The following is a 19,010-nucleotide window of genomic DNA, read 5'->3' as shown; positions in this document are numbered from 1 at the left end:
AGGGAAAACAAAAAAAATTAACAGAGGGCTGAGCCTTTTAATCACCCTGAAGAATGGGTGTGGCCTGGGCTACAGATGAAACACAGAGAAACAGAACCAAGGGAAATTTCCACCCTTTCTGTTTCCCAGAAGGAGAAGAATTCAGGTTCATAGAGCCCAAAATTTTCCCTCAAAACTTACTTCTCTCAAGGGAAAAATATGAAATGGTACAATGACAGATGAATGAAAGAAAGCAATCCACTCTTTAATTTTTTTTTTTTTTTTTTAGTTTTTAGAAGGAAACAGAGTATTAAGAAAAAATATAAAAAATCACAACCATCTTAAAAAATTAGCTTCTCTGCCTATTTATAGAATGAAATATACAAACAAAGGAAGTTGCAGACACCCCATTTTGACATGAGGCTTTGATAACAAAAACAGTTATCTTCTTTTCTGATCTGAACCCCAAACTACTTTAAATCAAACAGAAGTGTGAGAGACTTGGAAAGGGTCTCAGGGATAGACTGTGACTCAGAAAATGGTAAAGCTGAAGGTTAGAGCCATCCCTGGATAGATGGCAGGAAAATTCAATTAGGGTAGGGAGCAGGTAGGAGTGCTGAATATATGAGTATGCTTTTGTGTGTGTGCGCATACACAAAAATTTACCCATATATATAATATAAAATTCCTAGGATTTGGCATTCCACTACTTTACCACCATCACTTCCATCATCAAGCAGAGAACCCAAGGCAGACACCCCAGTCCTGCCCCAAGAGGCAAACATAAGGAATGCTAAGAAATGGAACAGGCCAAGGATACCTGAGGTACACATGACTTGGCAACAAAAAAATATATTTGGCTATCACTCTGTCAAATGTCATAGCACTACCTAAAAGTAGCCACGTCAAAATACTCAATTCTGGCCATGAGCGATTAATTCTAATTTTATTTTTTCAAATATGGCAAAAGATGATGGAAAATCACATCCTCATCAGTTATTTATATCAAATGACATATTGAAGACTTGCTGTAAATGCTGGTGCTTTTCAAGATCTGTTGCTTTTGTATGTTAATACTAAAAAAAAAAAAAAAAATAGTGTCTGTGCATTATCTCAAGACTCATTAGGCCCCATCAATGAGAATAAGCCTACTTACCACTTCAGCAGCAGAATCTTCTGGTTCATGCAAAATGATTGGAAGGTTGCTAATGAAGCCAATTTCTCCATTTGCAATGTCCGGAGTAACCGCTAAAGAAATATTTTGGATTTTCCCAAATCTAGGACTTATAGGTGGGATTGGGGGAATTATGTTCACCAACTCCACAGTTTCCAACTATAATAAACAAAGAAACAAACACAATGAAAAATTTTAAAGAACAGAAATTTTTAAATTGAAAAAAAAGTCATAATAGCACGGGGCACCAAAGTAAATATGGCTAAAGTTCACAAATAAACTTGGCAATTTCACCTCCTCTTTCATTCACCATCCTATTTCAATCTCCTGCACTGGCTTCTTGGGCTCTTTTTGCTCTTCAGTTATTATTCCCCAAGGTTCTTCCTAAGCCCTTTATCTTACAATTTCATACACTCTCCTTAAAAATCCCTAGATCTCTCCTTCAAATTCTAAATCTTTATAATCAACTGTCACAGGACATCATCTAAATGTCACACAGACACCTTATAGACAGAATGTCCAAAATAGAAATCAGTATCTCTGTTCCATGTCCCGTCACCACTAACATCACCAACACTGCCATCTTCTTTACCTCCTTATCACTTATACCCAACTATCTTGACTTTAAAGCCAAACAGAGTTGCCCACATCTCATTCTTCTCTTCCACTCACCACACCTCCAGTCACCCACTCCCCCTTCCCTGACAGAGAAAATTCAGTATCAGAAGATCATTCAGAACTCCAAACGTAACTTAACATGTCTTTCTGTTCAAAGAAAAACAGCCTACGTATAACACAAATTATCCCTGTATGTACTTAATGAACATGGCCACTAGAATAACTTTCATGGTGTTCTTCTCATCTAGAATGGCCTCTCATCATCTCACAAGTCCAAAGTGTACCTACTCTTAAACACCAGTTAAATCTCCCTCTCTTTCCAGAAGATTTCCTGGTATCTACAGTCATCTTTATTCTATCTCTTTCTGAATTTCTACTATTAACCTCACTAAACTTAAAACTTTATCATAAATTTCACATGTTTCTTGCTCATCATTTTATGCACTCCAGACTTTTACTTTCCAGCAAAGTCCTTGTGAGTCTGTGGTCTTCTCAGCCTTTTCCCAGCCATGACATAGACCCAAAACTGCAGCTGAGACACAGTAAATGTTTGTCGACTCATCCCTCCAACACAGGATGAGCTCTATAGGAATCTTGGTATATTACAAACCTTCAACATCTTAATATTCTAACTTCCCAAAATTCAGCTGATCAACCCACGCAGTGTTCACTTGAGAAGTATAGCAACAGACAATCACTACAAGACTGGAAAAATCATAGAGATTTTAAGTTGAAAAGCAATTTTGAACTTAGTAAGACATTATGGACCTCCCACTCTATAGAGCCCTCTCTTAGGCTTTGTAATGTGGAAACGATGAGAGTAAGTACCACCAGAAGAGACTTGCAATTTAAGATGATTTTCCACAAGTGGACAGGACTAATTCTGATCCGACATACAACCTCACATTTTATGATAAACAATATATATTTTATAGAGCAAAAGTAAACGCCTTTTTTAAATGTCATACATTTTGTTTTAAAAATCACATACAGGAAGACAAAGATAGGAAAAATTACATATTTGGTAAATAAGTCACTTGAGTAAAAGAAAACAAAGAAATCAGATTGACCAATTCTCCCGCAAATATGGTATGTAGACTAATTCAAGTAAAATAGAACATGTAAGTATACTGCATTTACTTTATAAAATAAATACAATGTAAAGGTAAACAGTAAAAGCCACATAACTGTCATTCTTTCTAGAGAAAAGGATTATATATGTGCACATATAAATTACTATTTATCTTAAAAAATATCACAAAGAAGAAACACATAAAATTTGTATATTTGAATCACATATAAATATAAGTGCATTGCTTGAAGGCAAAGATGTTTCTAAAATATATGGCCATGTGTGAGTCAGTATGTGTTTGTAAATGAACAATCTCATTCCCATACGCTCAGAAAGAGCTAAACTAATAATACTGTTTATATCAAGAAAAAAAACTCAATGTATTTTTCCTTCAAAACTTTCTAAAAAGAAGGAAAATAAGTCATAGCTTACATTTGTCAAAAAAGCTACAGAATTTATTCTAAATATAATATTTTTGAAAACACAAAGAAAGAAGATATAGAAGGCTATGAAATGAACTGATCCAAAGGAAAATGTTAATTTTCCAAGGCTTATTTCCTAGTCTCTAAGCCTTTTTGTCTGGGTTCCTTAAGCATCTGCTAAATCAAACTGCCCCATTCACAAAGAGTCGTTCTTTGCTTTCAGATGGTTTGCAACTGGGACAGCACATTAGCAAACCCTAAGCCTGCCAAAAGTTGTATCTCAGACTAATGTACTCAGCTGAGAGGGTTGGTGAAGAATGAGGAGCTCATGTCTCAGATTCTCCTTTCTTCACTTTCATTCAACTTTGCACACAGAGTCTGATGCCTCCTATTCTTGAGTTGCTCATCCATTATGTACTATACAAACTATACAACCTTCTAATTTCCACCAGCCTTCCACAACCTACAGCTGTTTTGAACCTTGAGGAATTGTGTCCGTGACTAATAATGTCTCTTTTGCCCTATAGTGTTAAATTAACTGTCTGTGCTGTAAGACCTTTTGTTTTTTAACTGAATACAGAAGAGATAAAGAATTGAGTCTGGAATTAGTGGTGCAAACAGATTTCTAAACTGGCATCACCAAAATTCAGACATTATACACTTCTTCAAGCTTTTCCTTACTTTTCAAGTATCATCAAGAAAGGAAATTCTGTCATGTTCGTATGGAAAGACGAAAAATAGCTTGGATAATATCTGATCCAGAGAACGTTCTGAATAAGCTTTTGCTTACAAAAAGATTTTCTGCAGGTACTTGGATAGAGATATTGGATATTTTCAAAAGACTAAAAGCTTACTAATATTGGCGCAGACCCTATATAGATATAGGGTCTATATCACAGTAAAAAACTAGTTTTGAGGAAGCATGAGGAAAAAAATCAGAAAGCTAAAAAGGGCACAGAAAAGTTGTCTACGACTCAAGATCAACTTTACTGCATCATCAGCCCCAAACTGAACTCCTGCCACTACACTATTACCATGATGCCAGGAGGACCAGGCCTCCATGAAAGCAAAAGTAACTGTGTAAAACTTCCGCTCATTTCACTTGGGATAATAACTCGGTTCACGTATCATTTGTGCCCTGTGCAAGACTGGGGGCAAACAGAGGGAGAACTGAATACTGACATACACTGAAACATATGTTATGAATTTAAATGTTTGTGTTCCCCCAGAATTCACATATTGAAAACCTAATCCCCAGTGAGATGGCATTTGGAAATGGGACCTTTGGGAGATAAGTGGTCATGGAGTAGAGTTCTTGTGAGATTAATGACCCTATACGAAGGGACATCAAAGAGCTTGTTTCCTCTCTCTCTGTCCACTATATGAGGACACAGCAATAAGACACTATTAGTCTGCAAACCAGGAAGAGTGCTCTCACCAGACGCTCACCATGCCCAGCACCCTGATCTCCAACTTCCCAGACTCCAGTACTGGGAGACATTTATTTAAAATAAATGTCTGCTGTTTAAGCCACCTAGTCTACGGTATTCTTTACAGAAGCCTAAGACAATGTCTATTAATAAGAAAGCTCTGAATCCAGACAACAGCAGAGAAGGCAAAGGACAGAGTTCACCCCAAAAGTGAAAAAAAACTCCATTAAATTAAGAAATTCTTCTTGAGAGGTTATTATCACCCAAAGACTCTTGAAAACTCCTAACTTGGGAAAATGCTGCCCTAAGCGCAAGCTGGTGAAGTCAGGATGTATTTCAATCTATTAGGACCAATTTTAAAAAGTTGTGACAGGGGCGCCTGGGTGGCTCAGTTGGTTAAGCGGCCGACTTCGGCTCAGGTCATGATTTCACGGTCTGTGAGTTTGAGCCCCGCGTCGGGCTCTGTGCTGACAGCTCAGAGCCTGGAGCCTGTTTCGGATTCTGTGTCTCCCTTTCTCTGACCCTCCCCCATTCATGCTCTGTCTCTCTCTGTCTCAAAAATAAATAAACGTTAAAAAAATATTTTAAAAAAAAAGTTGTGACATTTTTTATAAGGCCAAACTCACAGCTTTCTAAATGTATCTCTAAATGTGTTCTAGTAGCCGCATTCTTGTCACTTTAACTTCTTGTTCAACAGGGCCAGGGCCACAGGCTCAACCATGCACTCAATCCACTTCACAGATCCAGACCCCTCCCCATAATCTGGCCAGTCATATCACAAAAGCATCCCACAAGCCAAGGGGAGGCAGATACAACTGTATATAAGGCCATATTCTCCTCACCCATCACTCCAAGAGAAATTCATGGGTGCTCCGAAGAATGCATTATCCTCATAGACAGAAGTATGCACCACATCATAAGTACTCCATTTTGAGGGGACATAAAATAATAATAATAATAATAATAATAATAATATTACAGATAAACAGGCAGACTCTCATACCACTAGTGACAAAATTTTCTAGGAATAGTGCCAAAAGGTCTCCCTCTGGGTACACATATTACAAAGAGGCATTCTCTATATACTGATAAATCATATATCTCCATAACAGGTAACCTAGACCCCTCCACCAGGAATCCTCAAGAAATACACAAACAATGGGGTGCTTGGCTGACTTAGTTGCAGGAGTGTCTGACTCTTGGTTTCAGCTCAGGTCATGATCCTAGGGTCCTGGGATCAAGCCCCAAAATGGGCTATGCACTGAGCGTGTAGCCTGCTTAAGATTCTCTCTCTCTCCGTGTGCCCCTCTCCCCTGCTCGCATGCATTCTCTCTCTAAAATAAAAAAATAATAATTATTTTTTTTTTAATTTTTTTTAACGTTTATTTATTTTTGGGACAGAGAGAGACAGAGCATGAATTGGGGAGGGGCAGAGAGAGAGGGAGACACAGAATCGGAAGCAGGCTCCAGGCTCTGAGCCATCAGCCCAGAGCCTGATGCGGGGCTCGAACTCACAGACCGCGAGATCGTGACCTGAGCTGAAGTCGGACGCTTAACCAACTGAGCCACCCAGGCGCCCCTAATTTTAAAAAGAAATACACAAATGGGACAAGCATGAGCAGTGGCCCAGCTTAAAAAAAAAAAAAAGACAGAAGTCTTCAGAATAAAAGAGCTATCCCACCAAGTGCTAATAAGCAAGGTGGGACACAACCCTGCAGAATTCAGAACACCAAAAACATTTTAAAAAGCCTTCAGAGATAATGAGCAAGTTACCTAAAAAGGTAAATAATGTCTTTCCCCTCAAATTTCTCATCAACAACTGTGGAAGCTAAAAGACAATACTTTCCGAGTGCTGAAGAAAAAATTATTTTAATCTAAAAATTTCTACCAAGCCAAATTATCAATGTTGAGTTTGAGATTTTGTTTTCAGCTGCTCAAAGACTCAAAAGTTTACCTTGCATATTCCTTTTGTGCACATGTATTTGAGGAAGATATACTACAACAAAACTAAAACACGATTCAAGAAGGAAAAGGCAAGAGATCAGGAAAATTCAGGAGCTCAGTAAAACCCATCCCAAGTAGCAGGTGTGAAGCAAGCATAAAAAGCAGTTAATATGGCTAATCTCACCATCCAACATATAAGACAACTGGAAGCTATAACATGGTAAGGATGGCATATAGGAAGACAGCAATTACTAATACCAGAGAAAGCAACAATAAACCACAAAACAAACTCTAGGCAAAAATATGAAACCAGTTTAAATGTGCATGATTCAAAAAAAATTAATGGAATATGCTATTTCATTTGATATATATTTCGGTTAGCAAAATGTGTGGTGACACAGGATTATAAACTCTTTATCCATCCATTCATACTATCTAATTCTGTATTAAATTTATTTACATAACCAAAATTTGATAAGCACCAATTTTATTGCTAATTTTCAGATGCAACCAAAACCAAATGCATGGAAAATGAGCCACAGTATCACAAATGAGTGCAGATTTTTTAAATTTTGGCAATAAGGGCGCCTGGGTGGCTCAGTCAGTTAAACATCCAACTTGAGCGAAGGTCATGATCTTGCAGTTCGGGAGTTCGAGCCCCACATCAGGCTCTGTGCTGACAACTCAGAGCCTGGAGCCTGCTTCAAATTCTGTCACTCTCTCTGCTCCTCCCTGGCTGGTGCTCTGTCTGCCTGTCTCTCTCTCTCAAAACTAAACATTAAAATAAATAAAATTTTGGCAATAAAATAATATTTTGGCTAATAAAAGTTAAGAAATAAAAAAAAAAACAACATGGAAGAATATGTTATGGGGCCCTAACTTCTTATTATTAAAGAGATGAAAAGCCAGAGATTGCATCTATAGTTAATAGACAAAAGAATCAGATTTCAGTATATTATTTAAAAATATCTACACAATTTTTCTCATATTGCTTTTTTATTTCTGGAATGCCTTCCCTGCAGCAGCCATCATGAAAAACAGTATTTATCCTACAAATCCCATTCCTATGTCACATTAGCCCAAATCAACTCCAAAGAATGGCAGATCTCTCACTCTATCTCCCCACTCCCTGGCCCTTCTTCATTAAACAATCTGTGTTACTCCATTGTGTCACCCATTATATTCTGACCTGCATTTCAAGTTGGTGTACTTTTATTATCACTTGATTACAATATTAACTTTAGTAGGATCCTTGTTTTATTCATCCTTATATGGCTTGGGAACAGACACAGCCTCTCTTTGGACCCCCTCAACAAAATTTAGTAACCAATGGTAGAATCTAAACCATAAATAAGGGCAAGATAATGTTCAGTTAACTCTCTCACAGAGACAAGTACACGTGCAGGTTAGCCAAAGTTTAAACTGTTTTAATCATTAAAATACCTTTACTAGAAAGTGGGCCCCATTTTGAAGGAATGCATCATTTCTTATTGGTAATTTTGTAGTAACTTGGGTTTTCTGCTCTGGAAAAATGAGGTTATTTCTCCTGGATGTATTTAAGATGCCATCTTTTGCTCGCAAAGGGTCTACAGCTCCAGCAGGAATATAAAGTGCAGAATAAAACATGTTCACATCTCCTTTGGTTCCTCCTAGTCTTGTAAAACTCAGGGATAAATATCGTTCACCCGGGCTGCTTTCAATCTTCTGGTGTTCCATAGGAAAAAATATTATTAGGCCATAAACATCATCACTATCCTGAATGTAGAACAAAAGCTGCAGATAAAAATAAAATATTAAAGTACAGAATTCTCACATCTGACAACACCAAACTATTTATTTTCTAGGCTATTCTGATTTTTAGTATTTATTTACAGATCATGTCTAAAGATGGTCACTTTTTATATGTAACAGAGTAAAATATGAATCAAAAACAGATTTGAGGGGCACCTGGGTGGTTCAGTCGGTTAAAAGTCTGACTTCAGCTCAAGTCATTATCTCGTGGTTTGTTGAGTTTGAGCTCCACATTGGGCTCTGTGCTGACAGCTCAGAGCCTGGAGTCTGCTTCAGATTCTGTGTCTCCCTCTCTCTCTGCCCCTCTCCCACTCACAATTTGTCTCTCTCAAAAATAAATAAACATTAAAAAGAATTTAAAAAAATAGATTTGACGACCTTACTAATGTACTGTTCATAGGATCTTTTTGAAGAGTGAACTTATTTACAGAAGAGACAATCTTGAGCAAAAGAAACAAATGTCATTTCCAAAACCAGTGTTTCTCCTGTTGTATCAAACTAAACATAAAAGTGATTTGCGCATCAAACTAAGCATAAAAGTGATTTGTGTGACCAAATTCTTTGGCTCCTCTGTAACACAGAAATATTCACAGAAGTAAAACATAACAAGTGATCTACCTCTGCTGGTTCGCTCACTTCTGCACCTCCTTTTATAGTATGAGGCAGAATCCGAAGTAGATAAGCTTCTGCCTCTTCCGGAAAATCATCATTAATGATAGTAAGAGGAATTGATGCCAACATCTGCCCTTGTGCAAAATGGAGAACTCCGGAACTTGGTCTGATATCTGCTATTACCGGTGAAGCATCACTGCTATTCCGTGTCAATTCCCAGTTCACAGAAATATTCCCATGGGTGCCACCATTCCTAACCACTGTAATGTCTTCAAATCTAGAGTTTTAAAAGAAATATATAAGGTCACATATTATACTGTTTCCCTTAGCTAGGTTTTTCAACATCAAACTAGCCATCAGATATTAGTAAAAGCAGAATCCTTATCACAAAGAATGAATGTTTTTAATATGAGCGGGTAGATATGTAGATGTGTCCTCGGAATTTATCATAATGTGAATTCACTTGCATATTTAAATTACTCTGAAAATAAGAAGAAAAAACAGCAAAACCATGGTGAAGAAATGGCACAGTTTGGCACTATGTCCAACACCACAAATACTAAATCTTGGAATAATATATTCAAATAACGTATTATCTTAAAATAATAAAATAGGGGCGCCTACGTCAGTTAAGCATCTGATTCCAGCTCAGGTCATGATCTCACAGTTCATGGGTTCGATCCCCACATCAGTCTGTCTGCTGTCAGCACAAAACCCACTTCAGATCTTCTGTCCCTCTTGTTCTATGCCCTTCCCCCCACCTTTCAAAAATTAAAAACATTTAAAAAATAAAATAAGTGTAGCAAGGTTTAAAATCAACCATACCTTGATGTTGTATCTTCATCAATTACCACTGTCCTTTCAAACAAGATACTGTTGAATGAGAGGACTCCATAAGGTTTGTCGTTTGGCTTAATTGTGACTTGCACAGTAGAAGGACCTAAGAGCACAGCATCTCCCTGCAAGGTATCTTTTAATAATACAACATGAAATGATTCAGCAATCTCTGGAATGGTGTCATCAACTATGTGAAATTTTAGGTGTGATTCATGAATAAAAGGTGGAAAAACAATAGTTGTGGTTGGCTGAAGATCAATGAAATCTAAGTCCTGCTGGGCATGTGCTGTTGAATTCCCGGTTATAACAACATAACTGATTGAAACTTCGTATTCATCAGATCCAATCAGATTCCCACTGTCATCTTTCCCACGAACCACTGGAATTATGAGTATGTGATCTTCCTCGGGTACCAAATAAACACTTTGAATGAATCTCACAGGACTATCATTTTTCTTAATGATTATCTCAACTGAGCTCCTAGAGATGTTGATCTCAGCTCCTCCTTCTACACTTTTCAGTTGAATCAAAAATATTTCATCATTTTCTGGTACCTGTCAAATAAATATAAACAGGAGCAAAAATATCAATAGCCAAAACATCTGCAAAGAAACCAAAGTATACAAAGTCACTATGTTTCAATACAAACATAGAAACAGAAATATTTTAACTGGAGGGAGGAAACAGAGAGGCCTGTTTAATAGCTATATATTAAAATATTTTCCTAAGTTAAATAATATATTTTAGATAGGTAAAGAAAAGTTCATAAAGCAATTGTCTGGACAAGTATTTTTTTTTTTTTAATTTTTTTTTTTCAACGTTTATTTATTTATTTTTGGGACAGAGAGAGACAGAGCATGAACGGGGGAGGGGCAGAGAGAGAGGGAGACACAGAATCGGAAGCAGGCTCCAGGCTCTGAGCCATCAGCCCAGAGCCTGACGTGGGGCTCGAACTCAGGGACCGCGAGATCGTGACCTGGCTGAAGTCGGACGCTTAACCGACTGCGCCACCCAGGCGCCCCTGGACAAGTATTAAAGTATAGGTATATGTCTTTAACTTTGACCAATCTCTACATAATGCTAATGATATGACAGTAAAACTGGACATAAAATTTTACTAGTTTTATCAGATTAGTAGAATCAAAAGCAGCATTATGGTAATCTAATAATAAATATAAGAATATCTAAGAAGCTGGAATAATATTATAGATATATAATATCTAAGAATCTGGAAAACTACATTAAACATCACATACAAATGGTTAGTTTTCAACCATGTGAATTATTCTTGCTTCTCTCTAAATGGTTTCTAATTCAAGAGGTAAATGTACGAGACCAATCATGATTTCCAAAATACACATCATGCCTCTCTGGAGAACAAGTTCTAAGAGTCACTATCACGCAAATGTTCACCTGGTTAAAGTGAAACTTTTTTTTGCAACTGCACAGAAATCCTAGGGATTTCTTCTTCAGTATACTGCTTGAGCTTTTTCTATAAATTCTACATGATGGTTTGATATACATACACATATCTGAATGATTGCCAAGATCCAGAGAATTCACACATCCATCACCTCACATAGTTGACTCTTACAGGTGCGAGGCTGAACACTTACGATCTACTCTCAGCAACTTTCAAACATACAACACTGTTTTATTAACTGTAGGTACCAAGATGTACATTATCCTCAGAAGATGATCTCTTAGGTTTATAGTTAAAATGTATAATTAATCATTGCCCTAAATTATAACCTTTCCAAGGATCTAAAAACCAAAGGTTTTTATTAGTTTACATAACCAGATCAACTAGAGTTATCAATGCTAATACCACTTCACTTTTTTCAAGGAGAGAGTTTCTAATAATATCTTCTAATTCATTTGTTTTTATACTCTTAGGATTTGTTGTGATTTGGTTTCTTGATTTTTTTTTTTTTTTTTGGAAAGTAGAAGCATGGTTATAAATTCCCAGCTATTCTCTCTTCTTTTTTCTGACAATACTAAGATTGTTTCATTAAAAGTTATGTTTTCTCAATCGTGTCTCAGCTTTTTGGCTAAGATCAAGTGTAAAAGTTATGTTTTCTCTCATTTAGCTCACGGAGATATCCTTGCACATTATTGTTCAAAATCAATTCTCTCCCTAGTTAAGTTAGCTATCTCATTTATCTCAATCCTTGGTAGCTTCAATGTGAAATGTAAAAATAACTAAAGCTTTCCCATGAATGTGAACATTTAAAATATCCAAACAAGGGGTGCCTGGGTGGCTCAGTCGGTTAAGTGTCCGACTTTGGCTCAGGTTATGATTTCACAGTTTGTGGGTTTGAACCCCATGTCCAGAGCCTGGAGCCTGCTTCGGATTCTGTCTCCCTCTCTCGTGCTCTCTCTCTGTGTCTAAATAAATATTTTTAAAAAATTTTTAATTAAAAAAAATGTTTAATTAAAATATCTAAACAAAAGGATATCAATTACAGTAGAATTTTCTTTGCTTTTATAGTAAAATACTTATGCTGGGTAGGTAGGACTATACCTACTCAAAACTGCAATCACTAACAAAAAACAATCATCAAGGTTTACCAAATACTTAAGTTACTGTATTACATGTGGTTGCCAGTTATATTCAGGTTCATCAGCTTTTATATACACAATTATGAAATAAATAAGGTAAATATTTACCAGATATCCACCAAAATGGCTATTTATAGCTAAAGTATACACTAACTAGTTAGTACAATACACTAGTTTTACATAGGACTAAGTTCTTGAATAATTTCAAATACTGAACACAATTTAATGCTTGACATAATGTTCTAACATGTCTATACTGCAGACAGAATCTCTGTCCCATTGAAGCATTTATATTATCTCACCTCATCGTCAAGTACTGTCAAGTTATAAACTACTGTTGCTCTGCCAGGGGGAAAGGTGATATTTCCTTTAACTGGGCTCAAATCTTCCTCAGGTGGATTTGGGCCACCCTCTACCTGAAAAGAAACACATAATACCATCCATAAATGCAAAATATTTCACTAGAGTAAGAAAGCATTATTGTGACGTTAAATGACAAAAATCTGGTTTTTACTTAAAAATGTTTTATAAGAAGAATTATAGAAAACTGTATATAAGTTTGCCCTTGTAATTAATAGTCAAGGCCTGTAATTATAGATATGGACTATAATCACATTAAACTACATGATTTCTAAGGGTTTTCTCTTTTTTATTTTTTCAAGCCATTATATTAAACCTGAGAAAAAATGTATTCTTCCATGAGAGGAAGGTATTCAAAATTGGTAAATTCTCTTAAGTCATAGAATCACATGGCAATTCCACCAGTGACTGTTTAACACTGGGCAAGTATTCAGCAACTCCAAGCAGCACTTTCCCCATCTTTAAAATAATCATAATAACATACTAACAGGCTAGATATAAAGATGTAATAAAATCATTCCTTTTGAAAAGTACTTAAGTACTCTGTGCCTGACCTCTTTTAGGTGCTAAGGATACAACAGTGAACAGGTAAACTCCTTACCCACAAGGACCTAACATTTAATGAAAGGAAAAACTGATAAAGAAATACATATTTTTCAGATGATAAGTATCATGGAGAAAAAAAACTAAGAAGGGCACGGGGGAGACTGAATTCTGAGAAGAGATGCTGTTTATACGCTTAAGATTCTCTCTCGCTCTCCCCCCTGCCCCTCCCCAGCTCGCTTGCTCCCTCTCGCTCTCAAAAAATAAAAAAATAAAAAATAAAGTGATTGCACAGTACACTTACCTCAAAAGTCACAGTGACCATTCCATAAGTTCCTTTTTCTCTGATGAGAGTAAGAGGCACAGATTCATTTCTGCCCCTAGGTTCACTCACTGTGATTGAAAAAGGCTATCGGGAAGAACAAAGACAAATCAGGCACTCATCAACCAGAGGTAGAGTGGTGCAAAATATTACCTTAGAATACTAAATTTCCACAGATAAATTAATTCACCTGGTGCCCTGAGAGTGCTGTACTTCCTAGCATTAATTAGGTGTATCTAATAAAAATGCTAAAAAATAATAGTGTAAAGGGAGCATAAAACTAGTCAGGCAAAAGTTGTAAGTTCTTGTTCTGGTTCCATCAACTAGCTGTTCTGCTGAGGGACCGTAAAGGTTATCTGGTTGAAAGACAACAAACTCAAATGCCCCAGAGACCCAAGAGGTCACAAAAACGAGTTGCTTCTCCAGATGAGAGCAGTTCATTTGCAACCACCCACTGGAAGTACCACCCACAGGCCTTGCTCCCAACCACTGTTCCCTCCTCAGTGGTCAGCCTATCAGCGAAAAGCAGAGAACTGCTAATGCTTTCCGGACATGATCACTGAAGCAAAGAAGAAGCCAGGACTTCAAATGCTGAAACACTCTGGCTTGGCTGCCTGAAACTCCAGCTAGAAGAAGAGGAAGAGGGAAGCAGCCAGGTGCATGGTAACTAGGGCAGCAATGCCCATCTTTCCTGGTGACACCAAGTCTCAGTGTTCCCATCCATAAACAGGGATAGGAATGCCTGTCCCAAAGACATCTAACATCATCAGTGCTATCTTCATCATCAGTATAATCATCATCCAGGCCAGGAACCAAATCCAGCCTATCTACTAACTACTGTGAGCTCAAAAGCTAGTTAATTTAATTTTAACCACATGATGCAGGTGCCCAGTCAGAGGCTGCCTGGCAGCACTGTGACCACAATAGTCAGGGACCTGTGACCACTGCAAAAGATTAGGATTCATTCCCAGAAGCTAAGACAAAAGAAGAAAAGAAAAGAAAAGAGAAAAGGAGAGAGAATAAAAAGAGAGAGAAAAAGAAAGAGAGAAAGAAGAGAAAGGGAGGAAGAAAGGAAGGAAGGAAGGAACCTTTAAACAAGTCAGTATGAGGATAGTGGGGATAGGTTGGGAGTAAATATAAAAGAGAAAGACAATAAGGAGAGAAATTAAGCAATTAAGTGAGCCTGCCTCATAATTAACTAATAATTCCCTATAATTTAAATAGAAATGACTGATTAATTAATTTAATTAATTTTGTATATGACAATATAATGGAGGTCACAAAATGTCTACTACATTGATATTATCCACATATCTTTTTTAATAAAGATACTGCAATTAAAAGATCATATTTATCTATAGCCCACCTTGTTTCAAAGATAATTTAAGGTACTAAGAAAATGACATACATTCTACCAACTGCAGCAGCAATCTAAATTGGAAAATAAATAAAAAGCTGGGGAGTACCACATCATCTTTTAGTAATGATAATTAGTAACATGTTTCAAAAAGACTCCATATCAGGAAGGTTATTATAGTCTAAAACTTCATGGCAAAATCCAATTGTACCCAAGATAAATTTTGTTTTATTTTAGGAGCTGGAAACAACTTCTCTCAGTGGGGGACCTAGCTTGTGGGTTTGTTTCTAAAGATAAAACTCTATAAACACAGAACTGGTCGGGAACATAGGAATCTGGCGATCAGAGAGAATAAAATGAACTGCTCAGCAAAACTAAGGGGGATGACAAGGAATTTTAACCTTTAAGAAATATTAATAAATGGGAAAATCTCAGTGTAGGGATTGAGTATAGAATTTTTAAGAACTATGCCTGCTACTGAATTTTCAGTTTACTGTAGGTTTTTCCAGTATTCTTTCAATAAGTTTTTCTCATCTCCCAACTTTCAGAGAAGGCTGACAAACAAGATTTTCTTTAAGAGGCAGCTGAGAAAATCAAGCAAAAGGGACTAGATTACAACATCTGCTACAAGACTAAATGTTTGTGTCCCCACCCCCCCCAAAGTCATGTTCAAATGTAGGAGCAGGGCCATTGGAGTGATTAGATCATGAGGGCAAAGCTCTCAAATGGGATAAGTGCCCTTATCAGAGAGATCCCAGAGAGCTCCTTGCCCCTTCTACCTTATGAAAGCATAACAAGAAGACCCCTAGGAAGCAGGCCGTCACCAGACACCAAATCTGCTAGCACCCTGATCTTGGACTTCAGCCTTCAGAACTGTGAGAAATACATTTCTGTTGTTTTTAAGCCACCAGTCTACAGAATTCTGTTACAACAGATGCAAAAGAATAAGACAACATCCAAGTTACAGACCACCAACGGAAGTAATGAATGAATCAGGCGGAATGATCAGCAGAAGAACAGGACAAGAGACAGCCAAGATCACATAGGCCTCCTCAATCTTAAGAAATCTCAGGCAGAACAAATGGACAGTCTACAGAATATGGGATATGGATGGAGTTAGAGCGAATTTTATTTAACTTTCAAATGGCAAGATGATACCAGGTAATATCATGAAAAATAATTTAAAAATTTAATAACTACTGTGGTGCCTGGGTGGCTCAGTCAGTTAAGCGTCCGACTTCAGCTCAGGTCATGATCTCATGGTCTGTGAGTCTGAGCCCCGCGTCAGGCTCTGCGCTGACAGCTCAGAGCCTGGAGCCTGCTTCAGATTCTGTGTCTCCCTCTCTCTCGGCCCCTCTCCTCCTCATGCTCTATCTCTGTCTCTGAAAAATGAATAAACCCTAAAAAAATTTCTTTAATTTAATAACTCTTATCTAGCAACCACAAAATTGATCAGTTTGTAACCATACCATATTAAATGAAATAATTCCAAATGCATTGTCATTTGATAATATTGTCACCGTAACAGTCCTTGGCCATCCAAGCTTCACATTTGCTGAAGGTTTCTAAAATAAAAGCCCCAAGGTAAGTTAATAAATTAAAAATAAGAGGAAAAAAAGAATAATTTTAATAGAGTTTCTGTCTTTAAGTAATTGTTCAGACTATGAATAAAAATACAAGCATACTTTTAATGCAGATTAAGAAAATGTTTTCAAATTAAGTCAACATGGTAAAGAAGTCCCAAATAAAAACTTTTCAAAAACCTGTAAAAACGATTAATCACTAAATCATTACAATGATAAGCAAACACTGGCTAGTAATGCTATATTATAATTACTCCAATCTCATGACTAATATAACAGAGAATTAAGTAAGCAGTATAAAATTCTATTCAAACGTGTTTTCTTCTCACTATAGAAGGTGCTGACACTTAAGAATTATTTACTTTATAAATTATAAAGCTAAATTAAAGATAAAATATTAAAACATTTTTTCTGATTAATAAGGGAAGAGTTTTCTACAACATTTCTATTGATATTCTACGGCAGCATGATATGCAACAAAGTGATATACAAAGGCAAAACAGTATTATTTCAAGTATCATTTTCATAAAAATTTTACTCATATCAATATAATCATTCTGAAAAGAATTCTCAATGCCCCTCAGAAAAATAAACTACAGCAGTGTTAGCAGTCATTACCTCAACCTAATAGATCAAGCCATAAAGGACAATTAAACCTTAGGCTATTCAAACATTTTTCCCAGAGCTACTCCAAAATGATTCTAAGGCACAGGGACCTCCCACTTCCAAGCCCGCTTTTTGTATTCCTCTCCTTTGAACTCAGAAGTCTCGGTCATTCTTTGTGCATCTGGTAGCAGGGGAGGGATAAAAGAGAAAAGAGCCAAAGGGAAGACAGGTTTTTCTTGAGCATCTGTCATGGCAATTCCTAAATAAGCTGAATAGATCCAGAAACTAACTGTAGAATCTTCTAAACAAGATTGTCTGAGGAAAAATAACCAGACCATGGAATTGCCAAAGAGACTGTCAGTCCTGACTTCTTTGAAAACCACCTCCAGTCTCTAGATTGGCTTATCTCTAGAGAAACAGATTTTTAAGCATTGTGAGGTTTCTGTGAGTTCAAGGTGGGCAGCAGGGGCAAGAAGGACTTACCTGGAATGTCAAGTGAAAAGTAAAAGTTTCGTCGGGCTCTGGCAAGTCATCATCACATACTGCTATGTACACTGTTCTATTTGTTTCTCCAACAGGTATAAAAGCTGCAGCATATGTGTCAAAAAAGTCACCAGTGTCATCTCCATACAGCTATCAAATGCAAAACAGAGACAGTTCTTAGGACAACCAAACTGATGCTAATTGGAGCCATCAACAGAAAACACAGTAGTCATCAACTGACACTGATGTTTATATAACGGATGTACAAAAACAAAACAAATATTTAACAACCAATAAAAATCACCTTCAAAACACATTATTAAAAATGATTCTAAACAGAAACATTTGTTTATGCTCTAGAAGGTAAAGGAATCACGACACAGAAAAGTAATAATTGCATAGCAAGTATGGATGTGAATTTTTTTTCTCTGCCTCTTGAATCATCTCAAGGGGATTACAGCAAACCTGACAAAAAAAAAAAATTGTAGCTAAAACTCCCTCAAAGAAAAAGTGGAAATAGCCTGTCAAAATACATCAGGAAAATAAAAATTACTTATGCTATCAGTTTCAAAGAAGTACTTTTTCCAGAACTGTCAAATGAAGTTTTATTTATATTTTCCCATAGTACCAATAAAGACTCAATTCTTTCAGCATTCCAAATTATTACTCATCACAAACTTTTCCTTAAGTTTTTAAGGCTTCATTCTACAACATCAGCATTGCTAACAGATTTTCAAGGGAGCAGTAATGATGAAATTATAAAGGAACAACTTCTTGTGCAAATCTAAATGAGGTTTCTTTTGCCAAAGAACTCAGAATGAATAACCTATCTACTAGAAAAAAAACCATGATTTAGTGCAAATAAAAAATGATGAACATGTTTGGGAAATTAGAGTCAGTTTCTAGTTTTCTTTTGTAAAAATAAAGGTTAAATACTTGAGATATCCGAGTAAGTTAAGGGTACCGAAAAACTTGTACTTATACCTTAATATAAAAAGTTGCAGTCTTTTACAAAGCATTAACTATCAAGAGCCACTGAAACAAATAAAGAGAAAAACACAGTAACCCAACCCCAAAAATCATTTAACGATCCAAAATATGCAAAAATGAATACATATGTAAACATTTTCATCAGAGCAGCATTTACACCAACAAAAATTGGAAAAACCTCAGTGAAAGCCACATGAAAAATAATTGGGAAATGATGATGCCACCATGGGGAAAAGCTGTGAAAAATGACAGAATCACCCCACAACATTCTTATGATACAATAAAAATTATGCATAAAAGGTTATCAACTACAATGTATACTCGT

General features: G+C 36.5%; 1 protein-coding gene across 9 annotated transcripts in view; it reads right to left on the bottom strand.

The window, feature by feature from the left end:
- ADGRV1 (adhesion G protein-coupled receptor V1) overlaps positions 1-19,010 on the bottom strand; it is a 591,098-nt gene that overhangs the window by 502,091 nt on the left and 69,997 nt on the right. For all 9 annotated transcript variants that reach the window (XM_045033568.1, XM_045033570.1, XM_045033575.1 and 6 more), the window contains 8 exons: positions 17,696-17,845; positions 16,493-16,588; positions 13,649-13,753; positions 12,744-12,857; positions 9,868-10,433; positions 9,049-9,319; positions 8,083-8,412; positions 1,136-1,312 (listed from right to left, as the gene is read on the bottom strand). In XM_045033568.1, coding sequence (XP_044889503.1) covers positions 1,136-1,312; positions 8,083-8,412; positions 9,049-9,319; positions 9,868-10,433; positions 12,744-12,857; positions 13,649-13,753; positions 16,493-16,588; positions 17,696-17,845 — 1,809 coding nt within the window. The remainder of the gene's footprint in view (positions 1-1,135; positions 1,313-8,082; positions 8,413-9,048; positions 9,320-9,867; positions 10,434-12,743; positions 12,858-13,648; positions 13,754-16,492; positions 16,589-17,695; positions 17,846-19,010) is intronic.

This window comes from Felis catus, chromosome A1 (assembly GCF_018350175.1).
Source record: "Felis catus isolate Fca126 chromosome A1, F.catus_Fca126_mat1.0, whole genome shotgun sequence".
NCBI classification, from domain to species: Eukaryota; Metazoa; Chordata; class Mammalia; order Carnivora; family Felidae; genus Felis; species Felis catus.
Note: the sequence above shows the minus strand (reverse complement) of the source record. Positions and strands in the feature narration are given on the sequence as shown.